Below are 27,472 nucleotides of genomic sequence, written 5' to 3'. Positions count from 1 at the left end.
TAAATGAACATGGCTGATCAGGCTCTCAGGCAGACTGAACCTAATTTGTCACAGCTGTCGGAACGATCATGTCACACGTGGTGCCTTCGGGAGGAGTTCTAGACTGGAAACTCTGTTAACGTTTATTGAGATGGAACTGGGAAGTAATATGGAATATCTGCTGACCTTAGGATTTGTAACAGAGGTGTCTCCTCCCTCCCCCACCTCTTCCCCGGTTCCTTCAATCAGCTGCCCTGTCTTTATAAGTGACATCTGACTTAATGAGCTGTAGTTGCATGTCACTGGAGCTTGACAGGCCAAGACAGTCACTGACATTCTTCAAGTAAAGCCTCTTTCCATTTCCAATGAGTTTTCCTCCTAGCTTTCCCCAATCTGGTGCCTCCCAGATGCTAGCTAGGTATAATGACAGCTGTAATCCGGAGGGTACTAGGGCAGAATCTACACTACTGCTTTATAACAGTATTGACAACTGTTGGGGGCCATGACACATTCCATATACCGTTTTCAAGCCACTTTCAAAGTGTTATATCCTTCTTGGTGTAGATCTGGCCTTCATTGGGAAAGGTGGGTTTATTCCCTCTGAATAATCAACCAGCTAGATCAGTTTGTAATTTAATATTTTGCAGGGTGTGGGGGGGACTGAAAATATTTTTTTTTATCCATTAATAAAGAATGCTTTAAAGGTTCCTCTCTAGAGATGCTGAGAGTTGCACATTATCAGCCGGTAGGGTGTGCTTGCACATGGAGGAGCTGTTTCATGCAAAAACTATGTAGGAGACTCCCGATGAGAGCTGGGCAGCCCCAAGAGAGTTGCACAGCAGCTGGCAGCTAGTGCGAACTTGCTCCAGGTCTGAAAGAGATATATGTCGCATTAGAGTACATGCATGTGTCTCTTGAGCCTCCTTGCATCTTGAAGTAGGTTCAGCTTAGTCAGACTAGGGCAGAGAAATTCATAATGGTCATAGGTGCAAAGGTTCATTTTCATCACCCCATGTTTACCTTTGAGGTCCACCAAACTGGAGCAATTCTACAGTGCTTTAGCCCATAGGGCTCTGATGCATGTTGGTCATGTCAGAGATACAAAGATTATTTCATGGGTAGGAAATCTTATCTGCAAAAGGCTGTTTTAAATTTGAAGCAACAGAAATCTGGTTGTTGTCATGACTAAGGTGACTAAATGCAAGAGCGTGTGCTTTGGTCTTATCTGGTGCCGCCAAGGGGGGGGGCGATGACCTTTCACTTAAATAAGGCACCATCTACTTAAAAATCACATCCAGTTAAGTTCAGTTACGCAAACATTTTAGGGTGCATTTTATTTTTCACATTTGTTTCTTGACTGTCCTCCCAGCGAGTCACGGATGGGGTGCAGGGAGCTGTTCCATTTTATCTTCACAACAGCCTTGCAAGACAAGGCCACTAGTGAGCTTCGTTGCTGAGTGGGGGTTGAAACACAGTCCAAAGTCAGTGCTCTTAACCTCACAAGGTGCCAGCATGTTTAACCCAAGGTATCTTCTAGCAGAGCCCAGATGTTTTGCTCCCTGCACCAAGAGTTGGAAGACGCTGCTGGCCTGCTCCTGGCTATGCCACACCATCATCCTGATAATGGCTGGAGGGTGTACAGCAGCCAACCCAGATCAGGTGATACGGAGAGCCAATAGGGGGCTTCCTGGGGTTATATAAACTGCCACCTCAGGCTAGGGTCCCCATTCTGAGTAATTCATCAGAGTAGACACCTGAAGCCTTGCTTTGCTAGTACTACTTTTGAAATCTGACTTGTATTGGATTATACCACCTATCTTTGGCCTCTCAAACTAACAACTGCCCCCCTCCAGACCTGAAACATTGGTTGGGGGAGGCTGGACCCCACTGAGCCCCACTGAGTTCCAAATGTCACCCCATATTCTACAAAGTGGTAAACTGTTTCGGTGTGATAAAGGAAAGTTTAAGTGCCACTATATGCCATGGATTGGGGGGGGGGAAGAACTTCTCTCCCCCGCTCTATAAATAAAAAAGCCTAAAAAATCTTGCTAGCTTATTATTTATAACAACTCCAGAGCAATTGGTGAAGGGGGAAAAATATAAACCCAGAAAAGTGGATTTGTAAATGCAACACTTCGCTACCCTCATTGCTTTCAAAGGCAGATATAACCAGAAGCAATGAGGCTTTACACAATATGTATCAATAAAATGACTGTGGGGAATCCTGTCTATTGGCTGTGCTTGGCTTCCTCCACCCATGATCTTTTCCCCCTCATATATGCAAATGTGAATATGCACAATTACTGAATATAGGCATTCTGGTGGGGCATAATCAGGTTTGGGAAAGCTCAACCATGTAATAACATGAAGGTGGCAAAGTTGTGTGTTATTGGTTAGAGAACGCTAGGAGAGTCCCTGTGCTGTGTAAGAATTTGTGTAGGGTAGTAATTGAACATATAAAGCTGAGCCATACTATCAGTCCATTTAACCTAGCATTGTCTACTCAACGTGATACAGAGCATCGTCAGATGGGGAGAAATCGTGTTTCCTTACCGTCGCTTTCCTCCCCGCTTCTGTGATACAATACTTCCTGTTTCTTCACGCAGGAGAAGAAAGAGGAAGTAAATAATGACCATGTGGCTGTTTTTACCACACCACTTTTCCTGCACACAGCAGGAAATGGCAGAACATTCTGTTTTTTTTTATAAAAAAACAGATTTAAAGTGGTCTATTTTGTAACAAAAAGGAGTGGGTGCCGCACGGGAGGTGGACTTCATCGTCAAAAGGACCTGCGAACATCCATAAGTGGGGGAATAATGAGCATGCAATAAAATGCTCGTCTGATGACGGTCATGGCCTTGCAGTGGCTGCCCTGGGTCCCAGGCAGAGGCAGTCCTGCAACCTAATACCCTTTTTAAATACAAATGGCAGGAAATTGAACCTAGGGACTTTCTGCATATAAAACATGTGCTCTACCACTGAGCTGTAACCCCTTTCAATTCCCCAACTGCATGTTTTTGTGAGAACTCTTAGTTTGCCTTGAGAAATAAATTAAAGAATTATACAGTTCGGTGAGACCAAAGTACCCACCCACAGAAGAGACTGCCCTGTTATGTCTCTGCATGAGTGACTGCTCTTCCTATGTTCCTTTCCAGTTGGCTTCTAATTCTGCTGTGTCACTGCATCAAGTGTTAGGATAACTCAGACAGTTTCAATGTGATTCAGCAGAATTACTTGTCCTCTAGGGAGGTTGCCTGTTATGTCTCCATGTCAGTTACTGTTCTTCCAAGCAGGAGGCATGCCACGAAGAGTAACTCATGCAGAAGCAGTAGGGGGTGGGCTCTACTGAAGGTGGGCAATTCATATGCCTACACACTCTCCAAAAGTAAACCTTCTTGGGTATAAGAGTAAAGCGTACCTCCAGTTTTAATTTAATATGAATATGTGCTTTGGTGCTATCGGATCTTGGATGTCATTGTCTTATGGACTGAGAGAGGGAAAGCATATTTATTTATTTATTTATTTATTTATTACATTTTTATACCGCCCAATAGCCGAAGCTCTCTGGGCGGTTCACAAAAATTAAAACCATCATAAAACAACCAACAAGTTAAAAATACAAATACAAAATACAGGATAAAAAGCACAACCAGGATAAAACCACGCAGCAAAATTGATATAAGGTTAAAATACAGAGTTAAAACAGTATAATTTAAATTTAAGTTAAAATTAAGTGTTAAAATACTGAGTGAATGAAAAGGTCTTCAGCTGGCGACGAAAGGAGTACAGTGTAGGCGCCAGGCGGACCTCTCTGGGGAGCTCATTCCACAACCGGGGTGCCACAGCGGAGAAAGCATGTAGCTGTGTTAGATGTGCCTGGCCTAGGATATCAGTGCCTGCCTTTTGCCTGCTCAGCCAGGAATAAATGCTCCTTGCCCTAGGCTAATTACATCATTGGGACGGCCAGTTAGCAATCAAAGTAGTACTTTGAACCATTTGAAAGATTATTTTAATCTCTTAACTGACTCGCTTTTAAGCAGACGATTGTATCTAAATAAACATATATATTGCAAAACCTACATTATCAAGATTCTTCCTTTGAGGCTTGTGAAGGAAGACAGATTCTCTTAATTATCAGCTTACTATTTTTCCAATCTGATAGCTTGGATAACAGAAAAAGGTAAAGATGTTCTTATAAGCATATGAAGTTTACCGATGGCACTGGTAAAATGGAGCTGATACAGTGGTGAAAGTCCCAAATCACAGAAGGGATTCTCTCCCCCCCCTTTATCAGCTCCCAGATTAATAGGGAGCAAATTTTAACCATAGATTAAAGCTTTAGTTGATTTCATTTCACCAGTTAACCAATTTAAAGCTTGCCAAAAGCCCTTTCCTTTCAGAATAAAGGCTGCTAGTTTTAATTTTCCCATGTAACCTACTCTGAAGCTTAATTTCCCCTGAGAATCTGTGCATCACTCCTGTTTAAAACTGTGTGTGTAAACCCATCAGTGCTAAGGCGAATATAACGGGTCTACTGGGATTTCCCCCTGCTATTATTTATTACTTTTACTCCCACCAGTGGATTCTAATGTGCTGTTAAGGAAGCTTCTCAGCTTACACAACAATGTAATTTTTCTTAATGGAGAATCTAGCCTGATGGAGTTGAGACTGTTTATGTCCTTTTTCAAATTGGATCCCTTTCCCCAACACATAAATGAGGAAGATATTGCTTTTCTTGGCCTTAGATGGCTTCAGATGCCTATTTACTGTGGAGGACATAATTACGGGGGAGGAGACCTTTTCGGGACCTGAGGGAGTTTGGATGGGTTGTAGGGAGGGGAATTGGGACTTTTGCAGAGCAAGTTTAAGGCCTGGAGATAGGACATGAAACAGAGACTTCTTCTATGGGGAATGTAACTGAGGCATATCAAGACTAGAGTTGCATTATATGTTATAAAAGAGTGACATAGGACTGCCCATTTTTCAGCCTGGACAGCCGGGTTTCCTCCATTGTTGCTCTATTGGCTATTTAAATGAGATGTCGTTGCATGGAAAGTAAACACTCTACTTTGGTGATGTGCCTTCAGACTATGAGGTTATCTTCTTTCACTCCCCAGGAGGCAGGAAGAAAGGGTATCTAAGGCTGAAAAACATTCCCTGCCTTATTGTCTGATAGATGCTTCCAAAGTGTTGCTATGGTTTCTCTCTCATGGTCTTGTCTACCCTCCTGCCTTCCTGTCATTCCAAGCCTTGTGAATGCAGGAGGAAAAGAATAAATAGTTCCTGTCAAGTCCCAAGTGTCTGTCTGGCTGCGATAGTCCATGTAACTTTGCACTGGTAAGAAAGAAAAGTCATTGCCAGGTGTTCCCATCACAAACAGAAACTTGGTTCCTTAATATCCTTATTCCTCTGCTCACAACATCCTGGGGCCACTAGCTCTATTAAGGAAAATGAGAGACACACCTGTATAATTCTTGGCTTTCTTAGATGTTAGAATCCAGCTCTTACTTCCCCAAGGCTGAGATCTTGACCATGAAATTAAGTTTATAACCCAGTGGCTTTCCAACCTTTTTATATTCGGGAAACCATTTCTGCATTGACCTGTTGGGGAACTCAATTGTATTGTAGTAGATTTGTGGCATATTTTAAGCTGCACAGGTAGCTCCCACAGAGCACAGGCCGGGCCTGACAGACATCATCGTTTTCCTTATACACATGTCATCCTTATGAGTTGCATGTCTTCTAGGGATGCTTCAAGTTTGCCTCCTTCTGTTAGTAATCTTTTTCATTTGGGGAACTTCTGATATGCCTCCAAGGAACCGCAAAGGTTCCTTTGAACACAATTTGGACATCACTAATAAGGATAACATTCCTAATTTTCTCCCCTTACCCCAGCTCCAGTGGATCATGTTGAATGAAATAATGGGAGGATATTACCCACCCACCCCAGTTAGTAACATAAGATGCTTTCTTACATCTGTGGACAGACCACTTTGCTCATCCAGCCTAGTATTCATATTCTGAGTGGCCAGAGGTTTTTCATGACCCTTCCTATCTGCTACCTCTAACTGCAGATGACAGGGATTGAGCCTATGGCTTTTTGCATGCAAGGCATGGGGTGTACCTTTGAGTACTGGTCCTTCCTAAAAAGAGCAGTAAAAAGCCTTGGGGCAGCCCCACAGCCAGCATTGTCTGGAGCTTGGCCTTTTGACTTAACAGCCTATTTATTGATGGAGTTCAGTTGCCCACAGGACTACCTGAATGTCCTATTTGAACTGGAATGTCGGACACTAATTTAGAGCTGAGCTTCACAATTAGTAGACTCTTCTAGCAGTGTTGGACTACGAACTGCTGGTGGGAGATTGTATGTGTGTATGTATCACCAGTTGTTGGGGAATATGGGTGAGGGGGTGCTGTTGCACCCATGTCCTGCTTGTGGGTTCCTGGTCGACAGCTGGTTGGCCACTGGACTAGATGGACCCTTCTTATGCACCCCTTCATTAAAAAAAAAAGCAACAACATTCTAGGATGTCAGGAACAATGGTGGGTGGGTAGCTTTGCCTTCCACCTGACATCCTGTAACCTTCCACCTGAAGGCTGAAGCGGCACAGTACAGTGAGAACTACACCATCCAATTTTGCTGGTGGTCTAGCTCAGCTCTCTGTGGAGGCTCTTGCAATGCCATTTAAAACCCTGAGCAGAGTCCAGTATAATGGCTAGGGAAGCCCTGTCAGGACATATGGCACCAGCATTAAAACGTGCATTAAGGTCACGTGCATTATCTCCTCTTGCTTTATTACGTAAAACTGGCTTGGATTCTTTGTGGTAAGATTAGCAACTTGTGTGGCTGAGTTTAAATGACTCAGTGGGATTTTTGATTGTGTTAATGAGAGCCGGTGGATAAAAAACCAGGACATGGATGTGGGACGCTTGGAATTGCCTCCTCTCTCCAACTGTGTGATGTTGGCCAAGTAATTTTTCAGGAAACCATTTTTGCGAACTGTGTCATGTTGGCCAAGTAATTTTTTCCTCTGCTTTCATTCCCCACAGGGCTGTTGCACTAAACTCAAAGAGAGACGGATAAATGTATTGCACGTTTATGAATGAATGGCATGAATTACTAATCATGTGAATAATAGGCTTTTAAAAAACTGCCTTCAGTGCTAGGAAATGTTACATTTAATATGTGAGATGGTCAGTGGGAACACTTTCCCCCCTGTAAGAATTACATTGAGAGCTCATTACTCAGTGCTAGAGCACATTTGGATGTAGAAGATTCCAGGGTCAATTCCCCACATCTGTCGTTACAAAGGCCTCAGCTAAATGGGCTAGAAAAGGCCCCTGCTGAGATGAGAGAGCTTTTACCACTGGGCTAGATAGACCAATGATCAAACTCAGCTGTGAGGCAGTTTCACATGTTCATTAGAAAGATAAGGGGAACTATTGGTTTTTCAGTTACTGAATTCTGTTCCCAATGTCGTCAGTCTTGATAATTGGTTAGATGGATATGTTTGAACATGGAGAATTTCTACGGTGGTCTGATAGCATCTTGGGGTGGGGTGTCAGATGTGTCTTGAGTTGCTTCCTGCTGACCTTTGGCTGCTTGGGGAAAAAATCGAGAAGAGGAAATGTCTGGAGAGGTGTGTGTGTGTGTGTTCTTTCCTGGTTGAATTGTTGGCTGTCCGTTGGTTTGCAGATGTTTGACAGGACTGTGTTACAGTAGTTCCTAGGCAGGAAATGAATCACACTTCTGATAGAAGCCATTGGGTGAAACATAGAAGATACGGGTGGAGCTCTCATGTGTAATGGAATTGAATGTGGAGTTGGACCAAAGATCTTACGGTTCATATTCCTGCCTTTGTATAAATTCCAGCGGGTTCCTAAACAAAATGTTTAGGATTGGGATTTTTGGCTGGGTGGGATTTGTATGTGTGTCAAGTTGCAGTGCTTTGGGGCTTGAAGGGCTGAGTCATGGTGGAGACAACCCTTTCTTCAAACTGTACAGTGGAGCTGAGCACAGTTGGACGTAGCGCTGGTTTATAACTTACAAAATTGTCCGCTGCCTCCCAGCGTTTCCTCTGACCAAGTCTCCCATCCCCACTCCGACCCGCTCTGACCTTGCTAAGCTTTGCGAGGCCAGCCGAGACTGCAGCCAGCAGGAGTGTGGTTGCAGTGAACAAAATGGAAGGATGTTAAAAGCATCTAATTGAATTATTGTGCGACGGAGACGTGGTGACTCAGAGTGAGGCTAATCACCTGCTGCTCTATCCTCCGCCACAAATAATAGGTCAGGAGTTAAAGCATTTCAAAGGTCATCGTTATGAAAATTGCTAGGGTTTCATTGTTTTCTCTCGCTAGCTCTGTCCCCAAAGGCATCCCTGCAGAGCATGAAAATGTGGATGCTGAAGAAATGGCACTGTATTGAGTCCTATGCCACCTTTAACAGCACACTCTCCTAGTTGGCAGCCACTTTGGACTGACTTGTGTGGTCAGTGCGGGTGATCAACGGGGTTGGACACTTGCCCAAGCCAAGAGGCTGGTAAGGAATGCGCTGAGTCAAGAGTGCTCACCCCTCACTTTGTGACAGGTGTCGAGAAAAGCAGGAGACACAGCCGATTCTTTCTGGCTTTCCCAGGTGCCTGATATGAAGGGAGAGATTGCAACAGATCTGTGGTATATTGAGGGCCCTGACCGGGAGCACAGGGACAGAGAGACTATAAGGACTCTGGGCCCCATGCAATTAAGGACTGTATCAACAGGGCTTCTGGGTTGTGTTGTTTTCAGGCTTTTCCTTTTGCTCTTTACCAATGAAAGATGCCCAACATACAATTGGAACGTAGGAGGGGCCTTGCAATATTTCCAGGGTATGTGATCTAAAGACTGGAAAACGCCCTCTGTTCTTGTGCTCTGTCAAACTATTGCCTGGATGCATTGTAAGAGAATAAAAGCAAGGCATTTAAAATGTTCATGTGCATATCTATTTTGGAGGAGATATAGATGTACGCTCCTCACTTCCCACAGCAGGGTGAAGTTCCAGGGGCAGTGGTACCCAGGTTTGAGTTTCCTTTGAGAGGGGGAGAAAGCACTAAGGAGTTGTATTTCTATAATATGTTTATTTACAAATATGCAAGTATAGCAAAGTGGCATGTTTGATTGTAAGCCTGCAGACCGGGACTGTCTTCTTTTTATTCATTATATATAAGCCACTCCAGGAGCCTTTTCCATTGAGGAGTGGGATGAAAATACAAGAAAGAAAGAAAGAAAGAAAGAAATCCTACCAGATAGCAGTTCCCCATAGAGTGATCTGCACCTTCAGTGTGTCTTCACCCTTCGGCTAATTCTCAGCTCTCGTCCTCCATTTTTGTCTCCTCTTTCTGTCCCGGAAATACTCCCTTTTGTTTCTTTGCACATGAGCATACACACACACTCCTTTCCCCTCCTCTTAGCTCTGGAGCTGCTAAGAATGCAATGCAATCTTAGGCTGCGTTAAGAGAAGCATAGTGCAAGGGTGTTGAATCCTTTTCAGCCAAGGGCTGAGTTCACTTTCACAGAAACTCAGGGGAGGGGGGCATGCTCCAGTGGTGGCCAGAGACAAAGGCAAAATGTGTGTGAGGGAATACAAAAAATGCCAGCATATTGTAGCTTAAAGTTTTTGCTAAGCCTTAGGACCAGCATTTCAACCTTTTAAAATGGAGAAAGCTGCCGCAAAGCCAGGAAACAGCCAAATTATTGTTGGTTGTTGACCATCTAGGGGGCCACAGAGGCCTGGATTTGGCCCATGAGCCGCTCTGCCGCCAAACCCCTTGGTATTGCTGGTGCAGGGTGGCAGTGAATAATCCCCACTGAGGGAGGCCACACAGGTTTTCTGGCGGCCATTAAGCTCACCGGGCCTGCCCCCCCCACAGCTTCCAGCAACCAATGGGATGTCGCCTTCCACCTGGGAATACCCCCCCAGAGCAGCACCAGAGTGAGAACAGACAGCAGAAGAGCCACGCTGACCTCACTCGGGCAGGAAAAGTCAGGGTAAGTGCCCGACTTACTGTGGACCTTCAGCTCTTTGCCCCAGGGTGACTCCGAATCGTTAGCTGTGTCATATAACCGATGCAGCGTGGATTGGGAGCTACCCTGGGGCTTCCAAAGTGTATAGACATCCTCCTGGTCAAGCCACATCTGGAGTATTGTGTAAAGTTCTTGGCATCCCATTTTAAGAAAGGCATTGACAAACTTGAGCATGTCCATGAGAGCGAGATGGCAGGTAGGAAACTAGGCCCCACGAGGAATGACTGAAAAAGCTGGCTATGTTTAACTTAGAGAAGCGAAGCGAAAGTTAAGGAGAGACACGATAGTGTTCTTCAAATATCTGTTCATTTTTGCTCCAGTGGGCAGGATTAGAAACAATAAATAGAAATTGCAGGGAAGTAGATTTCAGTTAAGCATTAGGAGGAAGGCTCTCCTTTACTGGTAGCATTTAAGTAGAGGGTGGATTATAGTTGTTCAGGGATGCTATAGTTCAGTGGTTTTCAACTGGTGGGTCGCTACCCAGTAGTGGGTCGCGAGACCAGTCCAGATGAGTTGCAGCAAAGCTGTTGCTGCCATGTTGGGCAATTGTGAAAGTCGTTCCCATGTTGTTGCGGGTTAGGAGTCCGAGGTGGGTCTCGTGTCTGGACCAGTTGAAGATGGCTGCTATAGTTGTTCCTTGAACTGCAGATCCTGCATTGAATAAGGGGTTGGACTAGATGACATCTAAGGACAGTTCCAACTATGATTCTTTGAAGTCCTCCTCCCTGAACTCTGATGGCTTTTCTGTTGGAAACACGCAAGCCATCTCTATTTCAAGAAATATATCCCCTAACAATTAGCTCTCATTATGCGAGCCACTGATCGTCCTGGGTCATTCGTTAACAAAAGGAATTTTGTGGGCCAGGTCATTTGTCACAATGTTCCGGCTTTGCAGTTGTATGCTTGTGCATTTAAATTTAGCAGGAGTGTAATAAACCTGGAGCATCTGCCTCTGTAGTAATGCTTCAGTAGAACGCGGTTTTTTGCCCTGAACTTCCCTGTTTGTAAAGGTCTCATGACAAGGGTATCCAAAGGTAGGGCAGGCTGCACAACATTCATTGGAGATGTCTGTAGTGTTGGGTCATCCTTTTCTGCCAGTGCCACTATGCAATCTCTAGAAGTATAAGGTGTTCCAAGAAAATTATAGAGCATCTCCTAGTACTTGGAGGTGTTGCTGAAGAAATACTTCCTTCTGTAAACAAAGGAGCTTATTTTTAAAAATGTGGGCCAATGAATGGGCAACGCCTGGAGGTTTCCTTTTGATGTAACTGTGCTTGCCTCATGTTGGCTCAAAGTTGGACATTTTGGAGCATTACAAGTCTGACTGGTCCTTTTAATAACTTGCTATTGTCAGGATTAAAAGTCAGCCTTGGAGACTGCATGCCATGTAAACAGTTGACGTTCCCTTTTGATGTTGCTCTTTGGTAGGGAGTCGTGATTGCACTTAATTACTTGAGGAATAAATCCAAATGTTGATTTAGAGCACATGTTGTGAACGATCCTGAGAACACATGGCTGCTACTTCCCAGTTCTAAAGTGCCTTTGGGCAGTACCAGATTATCAACTGCCCTTTGGAGATGCAGGGCAATCACAGAGGAAAGACACGGAAATTAGGTAGAATAGAACAACTGGATCTTCCCGTAACTGTTGCTATGGTTCTGCTGGCATGTGACAGATTAGTGCCCTGGCTTGATTTCTGCTAAAGTTGATGGAGATGGGTGAGGCGTCACTTCCCCTTTCTGAAGAAAACTCATCACGTTGCATGATCTACATGAGTGAAGATTTTCACTAGTTGTGAGTGAAGTCCAACAGACATCATTATGGGCAGCTTATGGGTGCAATTTTGCAGCCACAGAGGCTGCAAGAATCTTGTCAGTCTGGCACGTGACTTTCATGTACAATGTCCCAGGTTCAGTCACTACTAGCTCCAGGTAGGATGAGAAGATGATTCCTGTCTAAACCCCTGCAAAGCTGTTACCAGTCAGGGTGTCTTACTTGGGGGTGTCTTCATGATGCTGCTTCGGCCCCGTGCTCTGGTATGGGGGAATTTATTCCCCATGGCAGGAGGAAGAATGGACTTTCCAGTGGCCATTCGGCTCATGAGGCCCGCCCTTCCTGCGACCAGTCACTGGTTGCGATCTGCCCCCAGAATTCCACGGCTCGAAGCCGAAGCGAGGTCACCACCAACAGATGGTGGGTAGACAGTGGTGACCTTGCAGTAAAGCAAAAAGGCCCATAAGTCCATGACTTTTTATACCCACAGCTTCAGGGAAAATCCCAGCAGTGGCTGCAAGTTGGCAGCTGTGTCTTATTTATTTATTTATTTATTTATTTATTTATTACATTTTTATACCGCCCAATAGCCAAAGCTCTCTGGGCGGTTCGCATGCATCTTATAACCGACGCAGCACCACCGCACAGCCACCACAGGGTAAATAGGGCATATAGACAGCCCTTTGGTATAAGGCACATTCCTATGGTTTGCATTTATCCTTTGCATTTGGGTGGCGAAGGAGATTTCCAAATTCTGCCCTGCAATCATGAAGGTTGGAAAGATAAAACAAGAAGCAGAGCTGGGTTCATATGACTTTGAGCAAGGGACCACATGATAATGATTCAGGGTTGGAAAATCCCAAAGCTCCTGGTTTCTCAGGCTCAGAAAAAATTGATGTTTTTCCCCGAACTACTTGAAATACATTGCTGCCACTATGTCATCTCACCTCTGCTGCAGTGCATAGCAGCATTTCCACAAATACTTACAATTCAATGAGATTAAAATGCTTTATCAAACAGGTTGCCTCATACTGTAAAAAAGATGCCCCACTCAGTTATTTTATCTCTTCTAGTCGTTTTAAGGGACTGTCTTCCCCCTTAATTGTGTCATTTGTTTTACATACACTGTGTGCCACAGTTTTAGTGCTGCATTAAACCGCAGATAGACGGATTGAGCGCACCAATAATTTTGTTAAGAATTCTGCTGAAAAGGAGTGATGTATTTGTTGCTTCATAGGACAGAATCTGAGTATCGGGAAAACTTTATCATTGCCACAGAGCCGTTGTTTTATGGCTGCAATCCTATGTACACTTACTTGGAAAAATTAACTCAAGTGGAATTCTGAGTGAGCATGCATATGATTGCACTGGAAATGTATATATAACTAGCAAATTCAATTTTGTTTAATTTGAAAAGTGTGGTAGTATTAAAGTGTGATAGGATTCCCCCCCCCCCCCGAGTGCATGGTTTGCTTGTAAAAAACCAAACAGAATCCATGTATCATTGCTTCTTCATTTCTCCCACCCTTGTATGTGTTTGCATCTGCCTAGGCCAGCCTTCCTCAACCTGGTGCCCTCCAGATGTGTTGGACTGCAACTCCCATCATTCCCAGCCACCATGCATGTCCATGCACGTTTGGCGGACGCTAGGTTTGGGAAGTCTGGTCTATACTATGAACCCTTGTGCAGGAATTTGGTTTTTCTTTTAGTTTAATAATGTAGGAAATAGTAGATATAAATAATAGGCATTTCATTCAAATTTAGTTATCTCATTAAAATCAATAAATAATAGGCATTTCATTCAAATTTAGTTATCTCATTAAAATCAAAAGGCACTAAACCCCCAATGTATCCAGAAGACCACTTTGGTAGAAAGATATGACACAGCTTTCCAGGGATGCTTGGTCATTGGTAAGTTTCCACATGGACGAAATTCCCAATGTGTGGTTCAGCCATGGAGTCACCTCTCCACAGATGCTTTGATGTCTGAATGTGGCACGTGCATGGTATTGTTAATAAAACACTCTTCTAAGACTCTGATGGAATGGGACATAGGAAAGGACCTTTTTAGATGTACTGAATGTGGTCATTGTTTATTTCTTGAACACCCTTAAACCAATCTTAATTCTAGGGCATAAGGAATGTTTAACCATGTTGAGAGGCAACTAATTTGTGCTTATGGGAGTCTGCAAATGCCCATAGTCCCTTGAGTGATAAATGAAACCTTCAGGAATCGAGCTAGGTATCCCTGTTTCTTGTCTGGGTCTCCACCCCTCATAGAGCTTTAGAAATTGTGAATTTCTTATGCATGCAGGCATCTAGATCTTTGTGGGAGAAGAACTTGATTCTTATGAGAAGAGCCAAGGTGGAATTAGAGTAGTGCTGCGTACACAGAAGAGGCATTTCAAATAACAAGTCCATCATTAATGTGAGAACCTGGCACTATAGCTCTAAATCAAAGCATTCCCTGCAGGAATAGTTAATTCTAAACAGCAGGTGAATCTTTTAAAGGCGTTTCCTCTAAAGCTGCAGTCTATATTCTGAATGTGACCAGGTGAGCCCTTAGTGCCAAGATCAGAAGCCTCTCAAGCCTAACCTGATAATTTCTTGTTTATCTTATTAATAGACAATTTAGTGGCAATAGGTGATAAACCAGCTGGGTACTTCCTCCAGCAAAACAAAAGGTTGGTTGAGCAGAAATAGCAAGTAACTGGGGATGATATTTTTCCTGTGCTGAATTTAGCCCATTTATTTCCTGAATTGTCAGTTGATCAGGGCCAAGCTTAGGTTTCTTTGAGTATAAATAAGGCTCCACAGCCTTAGAAATAATAGCCAAGGCAAGATGGCTATGCTAGCTTTGGCATACACAGAAAAAAGGAAAGTCCGCAAAAGTAAACATTATTGTGTTGATAATAGCCGTAGCTTTTGTCTCTTCACATAGTCATAGTGCAGCATTCCCCAACCTCACACCCTCCAGATGTATTGGACTACAGCCCCTATCATCCCCAGCCAGCATGGCTAAAGGACGTGCAGAGGGCACCACACTGAAGGAGGCTGTCATATTGTTTTGATTGGTGAAGAGAGGGAACCATAGCAAAACCATGTATACGCACAGTAAGTTGGCTTGTTTGATCGTGCAAACGAGCGCATTGTGTGAGGGAGAAGGAGCCGGCTTTATATAGTAGAATATAGCAGGTGCGTGGCAGGTGCTGACTTGATGGAAATGGTGGTAATTTTATCTACCTGTCCCCTGCCATGTACTGTTCCAGCAAGGAGGTGATAGCTGCTCTATTTGTGTTCATATTGTTTTACATATTTAGTTTGTTTATATCCTGCTTTGTCTATTAAAATAATAACCACAGTGACTGACAAGAAAAAGAAAATGCAATATAATAAAACAATACCTCATTAAAAGGGAATGCTGACACTGATAGTAAAACAGCAAGAAACAGTATTATTAAAACTTCAGCAAAACCATAAAACAGCAAGTTACTGATGAAAAGCTAGACTAATTTTTTTAAAATAACTATCTGTCAAATTACAGGAAAAGGAAGAGCCTTGTGAGTCTCCACTGGGAGTGAGTTGTGGCAGCACAATCGAGAAGGCCCTGTCTTGTCCCTTTCTAGGAAAGATTAGGACCTCAGAGATCAATCTCAAAAGCCCGGCAGATTTATGTGCGAGCAGGCAGGTTGAGCGATAACCTGGTCTCAAACTATTTAGGATGTTAAAGGCTAGTATCAATAGTTTAAAACAGCCAGCCAATGAAGGTGAAATGAAATTATGCATATAATATCATTGTGCCATCTGTGTGCATGGTGGTTACTGAATAACATAAGCAAAACAGACATGACTCTGTCCAGAGGAGCATACAAGCTAAATTTTAGTAGGGAGAAGTTAACAAAGGTTGAGGCATAGCCAGCAAGATTTTTAAAGTTTTTATTTATTTATTTTGCTGCTGGCTTGAATGTGCTGGTTAAGAGATTCTAGTGAACAAACGGTTGAACTAATTTGAACTTCCTCCTTCCCTGTTCATCTTTTAAGCGGCATGTTGCTTCATTTGTACAAAAAGCATATAGCAATTAACTAGAGGGTGGTGCAGATGAGCCACGAGCTTCCTGTTGGTAACCATGGTCTAACAAAATGGGAATTTCAGAGTCCCTCCCATCCCTGAAGCAACCCTTCTCCCCCTTCAAACAGTGGCAAAGCAGTTCAGGTTAACCAGGGTTATCGCTCAGCAGAAAAATAGGATCTGAATTATGGTTGGAGATGAGCTTCAGATCCTGGGTTAAGACTACGCTTAAATAGTGGTTGATATTGGTACCGACAAACTGCTTAATTGCAGGGCAGGGAAGAAGCCTGAATTTATGAGGTTAGCCCCATGATCTGATAACCACGGTTAACAGGGAGCCAGAGCTGTATGCCTGCTCTAGATTCCAGTTCCTAGGGCACAAAGAAAACAATACACTGCACATTAAAAGCAGTGAAACAGTACTGATGTAAATGGACCAGTGGTCTGACTTGGTTTATGGCAGCTTCTTAGCTTCCTTTCGATATGTATTTGATGGGATTTTTCTAGGGGCTTTAATGGCCTCTGTTGATCCAAGAAGTAAAGATACTTCGGTGGTTTTTTTAGTAATTCTTTGTCCTCCTCCTCTTTTCGTGACAGGTGGCCCACTGCTGCTTTCCCATTGCTGTCAGACATGTACCAAATTCTTGGGCTTATGAGGCTTAAGGAGCCAGCTGCTCTTCTGGGGGTGGGATGGAGGGGGCTAAAGAGGGGTGGGCAGCCAGTGCTGTAACAAAATTAGTAAAACTGATTCTGAAAGTGGCTGCACCGACCATGGAAGAATATGAATATACAGGCATCAACTCACGAAGTTGTACAAGATAATTTTGTCTCTGGACACAGTTCTGATTTATAAACTGTCTGCTAACTAATAGAGCTTGAATATTTGTTGGACTGCCTATTGCTGGTGCTATAAGGCCTCTCTCTCCACCTCCGGTTCAAGAGTTTCTCATTCCAGACAGCAAGCAACGCATCCCAGATCTTTAGGCAGAGTGGCTGGGCCAGCATGGCGGAGCAGGAAGGCAACCAGAACTTCCTCTCCCTGGTCCTTCAGAGAGCTTTTCGGTCCTCACTTAGCCCCAAGCTGAGCCTCCCTGTATAAAAGACATTTGGGCCTTGCTCCCTGGATCTGTGAGAGGAGTGTTGAAGCTATAAGGTTACTTCTATGCGAGCTAAAATTTAGTGCATGTGCTTGTCACCCAGCTGTGGAAATACCAGAATCTGCATTTTATTGCTGTATCTCACTGCATATATTATACATATACTTTTTCTGTAGTAGTATATTGAAGCAAAAAACAAACTGTCATACAGCAAAGGAGGGGAAATCTGTCAAAATAAGTATGCCTGATAGTTGGGTGAAGCGGCTAAAAATGTAATTTCTGTCTATACAATGCACTCGTCATTAGGAAATTGTGATAGTATAGTAACACACTTGTGTTGCATTCCTGTGCACACTTACATGGGAGTAAGTGTGACTTACCTCTGAGCAAACATACCTAGGACTGCATTATTAGTATAACTTTGTTTCTTTTGATAACTGGGCAATTTGGCTGTAGGTACAAACAGTGTAAAAGCAATTCAAGAGCAAAAGTTCTCTTTTCCTAGTTAAATAAATGTAATGGGTGGGGTGTGCAGAGCACATGGGGCAGTTAAACAAAATGCTTGTGTGTTACACCCTCACAAACAGAAATGTCATGAGTTTGGAATATTTTTAGAGAGTCAGGCAATATTGTAAGTGGGAGGGAAGGCGGGAGGGACAGGTGGTATCCAGCCTAATCCTTTTTCTGTCATGTCTGCATGTATTCAGATTATATTTATTTTGTGTTTGTGTTTTCTGTTGCCTGCCTCTTCATATTCTTTCCATCTGTTGCACTTTTTTCCCCCCTTGGCTAGGAAAATGGGCCAGGAGAAGAAGGTGGGTGACTAAGTCTGGATCCAGCATGATTTTTGTAGTATCAGGCTCTCTGGGTACGTTTCCAGTAGCCAGTCTTGGAGATTAAACCCAAAGAATATGGCTTGAATTTGTTTTAGGAAGCTGCCATGTACTGAGTCAGACCATCAGTCCATTTAGCCTTGTATCGTCTGCTCTGGCTAGCAAAAACTCAGGCAGCTCTATCTTAAGCTCTATCCCATATCATCGGTTTGAATACTACATCTGATAACTCTTGAGCTTGTATTCATGCTGAGGCACTTCTTGCGTCTCTGGCTTCTAATTAGGCCCTTAACAATGTTAGCTTTCAAAGAAGAGATTTGGCTGCACAGCCTCTTTATTGCAGCAAATATGCTTTGACGAAAGAATTAAGTTTTCTCTCTCTTCTGTCTTTCCCACCCACCCCCCTCAAACTGCAGCAGATGCCTGCTCATTTGGAACAGCCCCTTCAGTGTGTGCACGTACAAACAAACACCGATTGCCCCCTTCTGTGGGCCCATTAACACCCTGGTGCGTTTCAAGATGGCAGCGGCCTCCCAAGAGTGAGGCAGCTTTGAGAGGAGAGAACAAAGCTCACGACTGCTTGCATCAAATGGAGTTGCCACTATTCATGGCACGAGTTCGTGTGGGCCTCTATCTGTTCAGCCCACGTGTCCAAGCGATATGTAAATGGGCCCTAATTGTTCAGTGAAAGTGATAGGCTGGGATACGGAGGCTAGCACTTGTGTGTGCATACACATTTTCTCTGTTCTAGTTTGGAAGATAATATTCAGGACTATTCAGAGCTATATTTATGCAGAGTCAGACCCTTGGTCCATTTAATTCAATATTGTCTACAGTATCAGCAGCAGCTCTTCAGGGTTTCAGACACAATTTTTTCCTAGCACTACCAGGATTTGAACCTGGGACTCTTTGAATACAAAGCATGTCTACAACTGAGCTATGGCAGTAGTAAAAAAACAAACTAATATCCAGCATGTCACATGAACTGGAGCAAGTGTGTGCCTGTCCTATCAGCTTCCCCCACATGGGGATGATATATCTGAAATCAGCCTACACGTTTAGGCCTCACTGGCACTCAATTACCCAGAAAATGTATGAGACAGGATTGAGGCCTACACTGATAGGTCAGCTTTGGACATGCCATTCTTGTGTGGATGGGTTGCTTCATGTGATGGACTGAATCAGTCCAAAGATATTATCTGATACAGCCATTAACATTTCAGAAGAAAGCTTTCCTGTTCTTGAAACTTCTTCAAATCCAACAAGAAGGCTCTTCAAAGAGAAAAAAATATGGGAAAATATGGCCACAGCCTAGAGATATGTCTTACCCACAAACTGCTTTAAAATGAAAGTTGTTTGCAGATCTCTTTGGGAATTTTGGTGTGGGGGTGGCATCAGCTCCTGAAAGACTAACTATTTACGCATACATACGTTTTAAAATACCTGATGTGGAGAAAGGAATAGAGACTGGCCTGATATTCAAATTACTAGAGTTTGGGCACATCGTGAAACTTGACAATAGGTCAAATAATTTCACACAAAACATATAGACTTCATTATTACAGGAGCCCAATTTGTGCAGTAATCATATGAAGGGGGTTGCGTGTTTAAATGGGCTGAAGGGTCACGCCCCTGCCCGCCCACCCCCATCTATGCTCAGTGTGTGGATGTCAGAGTGGGGGTGGGGGAGGAAACCACATGTCATAGTTGGGGGACCTTGCTGGTTCCATAATCACATGGACACCCCCCCCCCCCCATTAATGCATGGATGGGGATGAGATGTTATGGCCACTAGCATAGCTGTTCTTAGGAGAGGTAAAATAGATGCAAGGAGGAATACACAGTAGTTCCAGGTTCAGAAGCAGTGTCTATATCTGTTTATCAGATGCTAAGGGCAAACAACAAGGGATGATTGTCTTCATCATCTCCGGAGTTTCCCCAAGGGCATCTGACTTCTTCCTCCATTGGAAACAAGAGTGCTGAAATTGATGGGCCCCAACACTGATTCAGTTACATTCTGTGTAAATGGCACCATCTACTGGTGACTCAAGTGTTCCACAAGTGTGGAATTTCATTCACAGGTACTTGGCTGCGTCACAATATGGTTGAGGGCCCTGGAGCCATTATGAGCTGATTTTGTGGCTGAGAAAGTAGTCCTATGTCTCCTCCCCCACAAAATGTGGAACAGCTGCATGATGAGATGCAAGCACTGGCTCTGGGGAAAATCTGAAGCAATTTCCCCCAGATGTGCAATTAGCCATTGTCCCTTTCTAGAGTGCTGGTTTCATGGATGACAAAAATAAACACGAGCATCTTTGTAAAGAACATGGAGGTGTAATGCATCTTTTAACCATATGAGCATGACATCATGGTATATTTCTGTATTCCTTCTTAGCTTGGAGAAAGACCAGGGCTTTCCGTGACAGTGTGTTGAGCCTTGGAGAGATGTGCAAAGCAGCAAGACTTTTCCATTCTTTCTGAGTGTCTCTGATATGTGACACAACAGGCGTGAGCCACCACCTGCCTTCCTAACTCAGAGCTGGGAAGGAGGGCAGGGGTTCCCCACTCCCAATTGCATTGGGCCTTCAGCACAATGTGATGTCAAGAATGACCCTGCCTCTCCCTCTGCACGAGGGCATAGCCCCACCAGCACACATTTTTGCCCAACTATTAAGGCCACCCAACATTTGTGGATTTGTAGTAGCTTGCTAATGAAACCTTTTGTGCCTTGCAGTGGGGATCTCCAATGTTTGAGTAGATATAATATGCCTTTGACACCTGGCGAATCCAGAACAGGCTTGCTGCTCTTTCTTGGGTTGCAGGAGGAGACTAGCAAGCTTAGGTTTTATATCAGCCTTTACTGAAAGATGTTCAGCAGGTTTCCTGACACTGGGAGGAAAAGTGATGGTGTGGATTCACAAAGTCAAAGACATGGATATGTGTATTTTACTATTTTTGCTCTAGATCTTATGTTCTCACATGTTCTCATAATGTTTAAACTACGTCTGTGTTCCCAGTCTCCTTTTGTCTTCCTTACTTTCATTTTATTTCTATTTCTGATTTTATTTAAAATATGCATATACTGACCTTCATTACAAAATCACAGAATGGTGTACAAAATTCATTAAAAAACAATTAAAATAAAATGCAAAAATAAAAACAAAACTGCTACCAAGCAAAGTATTCAAACCAGCAAATGCCTGGGTAAACGGTTGAGTTTTTAACAGGCTTTGCATGCCTATTGCACTGCAGCGGGGCAGAGGAGAGAATTCCAAAGGCAAGGTGCCACAACGCAAAAGGCCCTCCTCCAGTTGCCTCAGATGTACATGTACAGGCGATGCAACAACTAGGAGGCCTTGATCTCTGTATCTCAGTGAACAGGCTGCTTGATGCAGGAGAAAACGGTTCCTCAGGTAGCTAGGGCCCAAAACGTTTAGAGCCTTATATATCAATAACAACATCTTGGGCCTGGCCCAGTAATATATAGGTAGACAGTGCAGTTCTCTAAGCAAAGGAGTGTGCTGCCTCAGTCAGCAACCTAGTCACCAAATTCTGCACTAGCTGCAATTTCCAGACCAGTCTCAAGTGAAGCCCCACATAAAACATGTTATAGTAATGCAATCAGTTGCCAAGCATGGATCATTGTGGCCATACTACCCCTATCCAGCAACGTCTATAGCTGGCGTACCAGCTGAGTTAGTAAACGGCACTCCTAGTCACCATCCTGAGCCTCCAGTGACAGTACATTGGCATGGGTAGCAGTTAGCAGCCAATGATGCTTTTTTTATAAATAGATTCTGTATGGGCAAGTTTAAAAATGGCTTTGGAAACCTTTATTTGGAAAGTCTGTGCCCCTATGAATCACTCCCGTTTTCTTAAGATCTACTCAGGAGACTCTCTTAAGTGTTTGGACCAATGTAAAATTCAGTCCCTGGGGATGTAAAGCCAGGCCTTCTCCAACGTGGGGCCACAATTGTGGAATGCACTTTCTGGGGAGGCCTGTCTTTCTTTTAGTTTAAGGTAATTGATTAAAGACTTTCTGGTTCCGCCAGGCATTTCTATTGAATGGCCGATTAAACTCTTGTTGCTGTTTTATATAGGCTTGGTTAGCCATTTTAGCTCTTCGTTTGTTCTCATTTCTCTTGCTGTCTCTGCCAATCACGTCAACCTCAAATTATTTGGAGGGACAGCTTCCCCACCCAGCAGATACCCTGCGGGCAGCATATAATTTTTCTCCAAAAATGCGAATGCTGGCCAAATTGGCACAAAACCATCCCTTCCGCTTCCACATAACTTTCAGTTTGACCTCTTTTAGGCTAATTCTAGGGCATGCAGTACCGGCCATTGCTGAGTAATCTTCTTGCCCTACAAAGGCCATCTGTCTCTTATGTTGGCTATGGTTTAGGAATTTGTGTGATGGTGCGGTGGACGAGGGGCCTGAGACGACTCCTAGTCCTTAGGTTTGACACCTTATTCTAATTTCTGTTTTAAATACTGTTTTTATTCCTTCCTTGCACTCCTTGGAAGTTTTTATTAAATAAGTCCATTTTCTTCTTTTTCAGGAGCGACTAGGGAAATCGGCTCTGCTCTGACCAGAATGTGCATGAGGCACAGAAGCATAGAGTCCAAGCTCAGGCAGTTTTCGAGGTGAGTAATGCATGTCACTAAGCTGACAGGAGTTTGGAAATCGCTCTTCATTAGCTTCTGGACTGTGGTCAAGATGTAATTGGTACACTGCCCCTTTCATTCAGGGCCACATTAAGTTGTTTACTGGGGCTGGCTTCCAGCTAACCTCCGACTTTCTGTTGTGGGAACACCCTTCCCCTTTTCTCACACCAAACAAACTGGGCTTTGTGGAAGGGGAAGATTTAACTGCCCAACCTGAGAAACCAGGCTTGGTGGCTCAAGCCTCTTTTACACACTAGGAATTCCTATCCCTGGCATTACTGTAGCTCAGCAGTGAATGAAGAATGCCAAAAGGCAGGTCTTCCAAGTATTGAGAACTTGGGCTATTGCTGCAAAAGTAAATGTTTGACTGGGCCTGCTCTGGGTCCTGGTAACTCTCTTGTGTGAATTTGAGAGATTGAGCTACAAATTAGGGAATCCCTGGTGCAAATGTAGACAGTGCAACACATTTCCTAAGGAAGCAATTCTTTGCATGTTTAGACAGAAAAGAGTCCTACAACTCCCAGCATGCCCCAGCCAGCCTTGGGGCATAGGATTATGCCCTAAGTGGCCTTTGGCTAGCCACTGTGTTTCAGACTCATCTGGAATAATGTGACTCCTATCTTGCAGGGATGTTGGAAAGGTCATTGAGGTCAGGTATGTTGAAATGCTATGGTCCAATCTAAAGCATCTGTATAAATGTGAAGCAGCTGTTAAGAAATAGGAAGGGATTTCACGGGCTTCCAAAAAAGGGTTAGAGTAGATTCAGATCAATTTTTTTCCTGCAGGATTTGATTCCTCTTTGTGTTTTCTCAACAAAATTAGTGCTTTAATTGACTGTCTGATAAACCCACTTCAAGAGCAGATGGAAGAATGGAAGAAAGTGGCCAATCAACTGGATAAAGACCATGCAAAAGGTAGTTATGTGGAATGGGGAAGATGGACAGATGCAAAAATGTATTATTATTATTATTATTATTATTATTTATTATTATTATTATTATTATTTTAATAAACCCTCATTCTGTGCAAACCAGCTCTCTTCCTCTTGTGTGGTATACTGATGAAACGAGGGTTAACTGACCATCTGATAAGGTGGTGATGGCCACCGTGGGTTGGTGCAGACACAGCACTTGCTCCCTCTTAACTGCAGGCAAGAGTTTGGGAAGGGACAGTGGGAATTGCTTACTCCCTCCTATATCGGCAGAAAATTTCCCCTTCCTGTCTGAACCACGGCTAAGTGTCATGTTAGCACTGATGTTAATCATGGTTGAAACTAACCAGGTTTCCTATGAAACCATGATTTAATGATGATTTCAAATCCTGGTTGAATGGGAACGTGGTTAGTCCGAATAGTGGTTAATGTTTGTGTCAGCGGCCTGGTTCAGACAACACTCTGCTTAACCACAAAATGGTTAAGGGAATGCATTCCCTTAACCATTTTGTGATTAAGCAGCATGGTTTACTGTGTTGTCTGAACCAGGCCAATGTAACATTCACTCCTAAGGCAGGCGGTAGGGCTAACATTTTCAAGAAATGGGAGAGATTTCCTGGAAGGGAGTGTGTAATACTGCAGCTGCTTTCTGATCTCTTAACCATGGATAAGAGGGAGCCAGTGTTGCATCTTCATCAGCCTTTGCTTAGGGAGGAAATCACCAGCTCTAAAAAGAGCAAAAAGTTGTGTTCATTTTATACAGAGATCTTCAGCCATGAGATTACTAGTGGCGATGGTGGCTTTTGGTGATTGAGTTGTGATTTTATGTGTGTGTTTTAAATACTCCTTTAAGTGGTGAGAGAGAGGTACAATCAGAATTTGGGTCCCTGACAAGTGTTAGTAGATGGAATCCATACGTGTGCCTCATTTTACTGCATAGGGGTGCATTATATTAATATCAACCACAAAAAACAGTGGTTTCTTAAAATCAGCTTCTGAATTCACCATTAGACCTGTAATATTTTTGAAACTATATTTTTTATTCAGTTTATACTAAATTCAAGAGAATAGAAAATAGTTCCATGTAATTAAGAGAACCCTTATAGTTTATAATGTTATTGTTAATATAAACAAAATAAAGTAAAACACACACACACACAACAGAACACAAGTTGCCACTCATACAACTTGTGTCTGCCTAGAGCAACTTGTCTGGCTGTCTTTAATTATTACTACTCTTAATTTGTGTGTGTGTGTGTGTGTGTGTTTAAGTTTGTAGTTTGCTTTTTATTTTATTGGTGTGTGTGTGTGTGTGTGTGTAAGCTACAGAGGTAGTGAGTGACACTCAGGTTGCCAGTCAAGCAGAGAGTCCTGCTTATAGCAGACTGTGAGCCAGGCCCTGTAATCACATTTCTCCTTCTGAGTAATTGAACAGGGGAGCTTGCTTTTGTGAGATCCTTTTTCAATTTCTTGTGACCTCCCTGATTGCAGGTGATTGTCCTGCATAACTCTTTCATGCTAACTTTCAAGGTCCTATGAAATGCATTAGGACACTTTTAAAAAAGTGCTTTAGATTGCAATCCTGCGCACACCTTCCTGGGAGTAAGTCCCACTGAACTCAACGAGGCTTGCTTCTGAGTAGACTTGTATGCAATTACACTGTAAATATTCTTCTCCCACATTGCTTGTCTAGTCTAGTTTCATCAAGCTTAGCCTGAGTTTTACAACACATAACACAGCAAAAACATAAAATGTGCTGATATTACTGACTGTGTGCGTATCTCTTTAGAATACAAAAAAGCCCGCCAGGAGATAAAAAAGAAATCTTCAGACACGCTGAAACTGCAGAAGAAAGCAAAGAAAGGTAAATTTCCCCATGGGTTTTTTTTAATGTGTTTGATGAAGTGCTGCGCTGGAGATTCCATTTTTGATCACAGTAATACTCTGTTATCATTATGGCTGTATACATAGATAATTCCTTGAATGTATTGATAGTTGGGTTTTGTTACAGTGCCTCACCTAATCTCCACCCAGGAGCAAACTTTATGAATTCACACCCCTTTCTAAACTTGCTAGACCAACAGCAAATGATAGCCCCTCCATGTATTGCTTACACAGCCCCCCCCCCTCCATGAGGCAGTGAACACAAGATTTGAAGCAAGATTCGAAGGTCTGCTTCTGGATCTATTTAAGTTTGAAAGCTGTGCGTATCCATGACACCTTGCAACAAGCAGGGGTATATGTGCCAATGGGAAATAATCACAATTGGTCTGAAACATGCCGGACAGCTTATTGGGATGTGCAACCCCTCTCTTACAATTCGACAATTCCAGTGAGGCCATGAGATATAATTTGGAAGCTTGCGCATAACCTGCTTATTGACTTACTACCAATGCAAGGAAATTAGACCCCCCACCTCCCAGCTACACACAATCAGGTTTTGCTCTTGCACGCACAGTTGGGGTCCAATCTCCAATTTCGGAAACGTTGCATTAGTGGATTGGACTGGCGTGCAACTGTTCTTAATATAAGGAGTTCTAAAATCCGCCTTCGTTTGTTTTCTGGGAAATTTGACAATCTACCAAATTTTGCTCAGTGTTATATAATAGTGTTTAAAAATATACTGGAACCTGAGCCATCGTATTGATTACCACAGGACAATTTAATTACGATATTATGTTATTGTTCCCCTTTTGTGTTCAGTCCTCAGATGGTAGAACTCCTACAGTCATTGCTTGTTTTGTTGGTTGTAACATGCATTTATTTGTGCTTAGGAGGAGGAAAACGTTTGGATAAGGCAGTAGAACTAGTTAATGTGGGTGCACTGATACGTTTCTATATGCAAACCACTGATACATTTTAAAAACCTTGGTTCCGGGTTATCTTGCCCACTGAACTCCTAGTGATGTTTGTCCAGAGCTCAGGAGTAGATGTGTGTTTTGTGTGGAGCCCTCTGTGCCTAGCTGTCCAGTCTCTTCTACCCCATTCATACTGTCACCGGTTCTGTTCTGTGCTTCCAGCTAGCCATCTTCCCAATTCTGAAGACATTGGGGTAGAAAGAAGCAATTCCCTAGCAGCTAGACACTGTTCTGAAATGTGTCCTGCAAGGGTATTCTCATCCTGAACTGATTGAGATTATACTCCAAGGTTTGGAGTATGGCATTAGCAACAGGTACTGTTAATTGGCCATTTAAGGTTTCAGAGATAACAGGTCTCAGACTGGTGTGTTCTTGGAGTTGAGCTCTCGTCTAGAGTCTTCAAATAGTCTGGAATAGCCTTTCTTTAGAGGTAGTTCACTTTTTGATTTTTACTTCCTTATCATAGATTTCCCTTCAAATTTAAAGTAATGGTAGTTGTAGTCGTGCTGAAAGGTAGTTGTAGTTATGCTCTAGTATCAGAGGCAGTAAGCCTATATAAACCAGCTGCTGGGGAACATGGGTGGAAGGCTGCTGTTGCACTGTGTTCTGCTTGTGGGTCCCTGGTCGGCCACTGTAGGTACAGTGGACCCTGGGTCTGATCCAGCATGGCTCTTATGTCCTTATGAAGGATTCTATTCATGTTTTCTTGTATACATTTTAAATATAATGATAATAAGTCTCAACAGAGTGACAGCTGTAGTGACAATCAGTTTTATACTTTTCCATAGTAATTAAGAAATAGAGCAGCTTTCCCCAATCTGGTGCCCTCCAGATGTGTTGGCCTTCAACTCCCAGTTTAACACACAATTAGAAGCTTCAAATTGAGAAGACAATGTAAAAACACACACCAATAAAACATAAAAGCAGGAGCCATAGTACTCCCCCAAACATCTGACCCATCTATATTTTATGGTAGGCTGATTTTATGTTATTCTTATATTATTATTATTATTATTATTATTATTATTATTATTTATTTATATAGCACCATCAATGTACATGGTGCTGTACAGAGGAAAACAGTAAATAGCAAGACCCTGCCGCATAGGCTTACATTCTAATAAAATCATAATAAAACTATATTATAAAACTATAATAAAATTATAGGTCCTTATGTAGAACTACGGTAGTTTTTAAACTCTTGA

General features: G+C 43.1%; 1 protein-coding gene across 7 annotated transcripts in view; it reads left to right on the top strand.

Moving 5' to 3' along the window:
- The window catches only part of MTSS1 (MTSS I-BAR domain containing 1), a 146,002-nt gene that overhangs the window by 86,813 nt on the left and 31,717 nt on the right, over positions 1-27,472 (top strand). For all 7 annotated transcript variants that reach the window (XM_063131120.1, XM_063131118.1, XM_063131122.1 and 4 more), the window contains exons 4-6: positions 22,373-22,457; positions 23,301-23,392; positions 25,199-25,273. In XM_063131120.1, the coding sequence (XP_062987190.1) occupies positions 22,373-22,457; positions 23,301-23,392; positions 25,199-25,273 (252 nt within the window). The remainder of the gene's footprint in view (positions 1-22,372; positions 22,458-23,300; positions 23,393-25,198; positions 25,274-27,472) is intronic.

This window comes from Elgaria multicarinata, chromosome 7 (genome assembly GCF_023053635.1).
Source record: "Elgaria multicarinata webbii isolate HBS135686 ecotype San Diego chromosome 7, rElgMul1.1.pri, whole genome shotgun sequence".
NCBI lineage: Eukaryota > Metazoa > Chordata > Lepidosauria > Squamata > Anguidae > Elgaria > Elgaria multicarinata.
The sequence above is the reverse complement of the archived record's forward strand: the minus strand, read 5'-3'. Positions and strand labels throughout refer to the sequence as shown.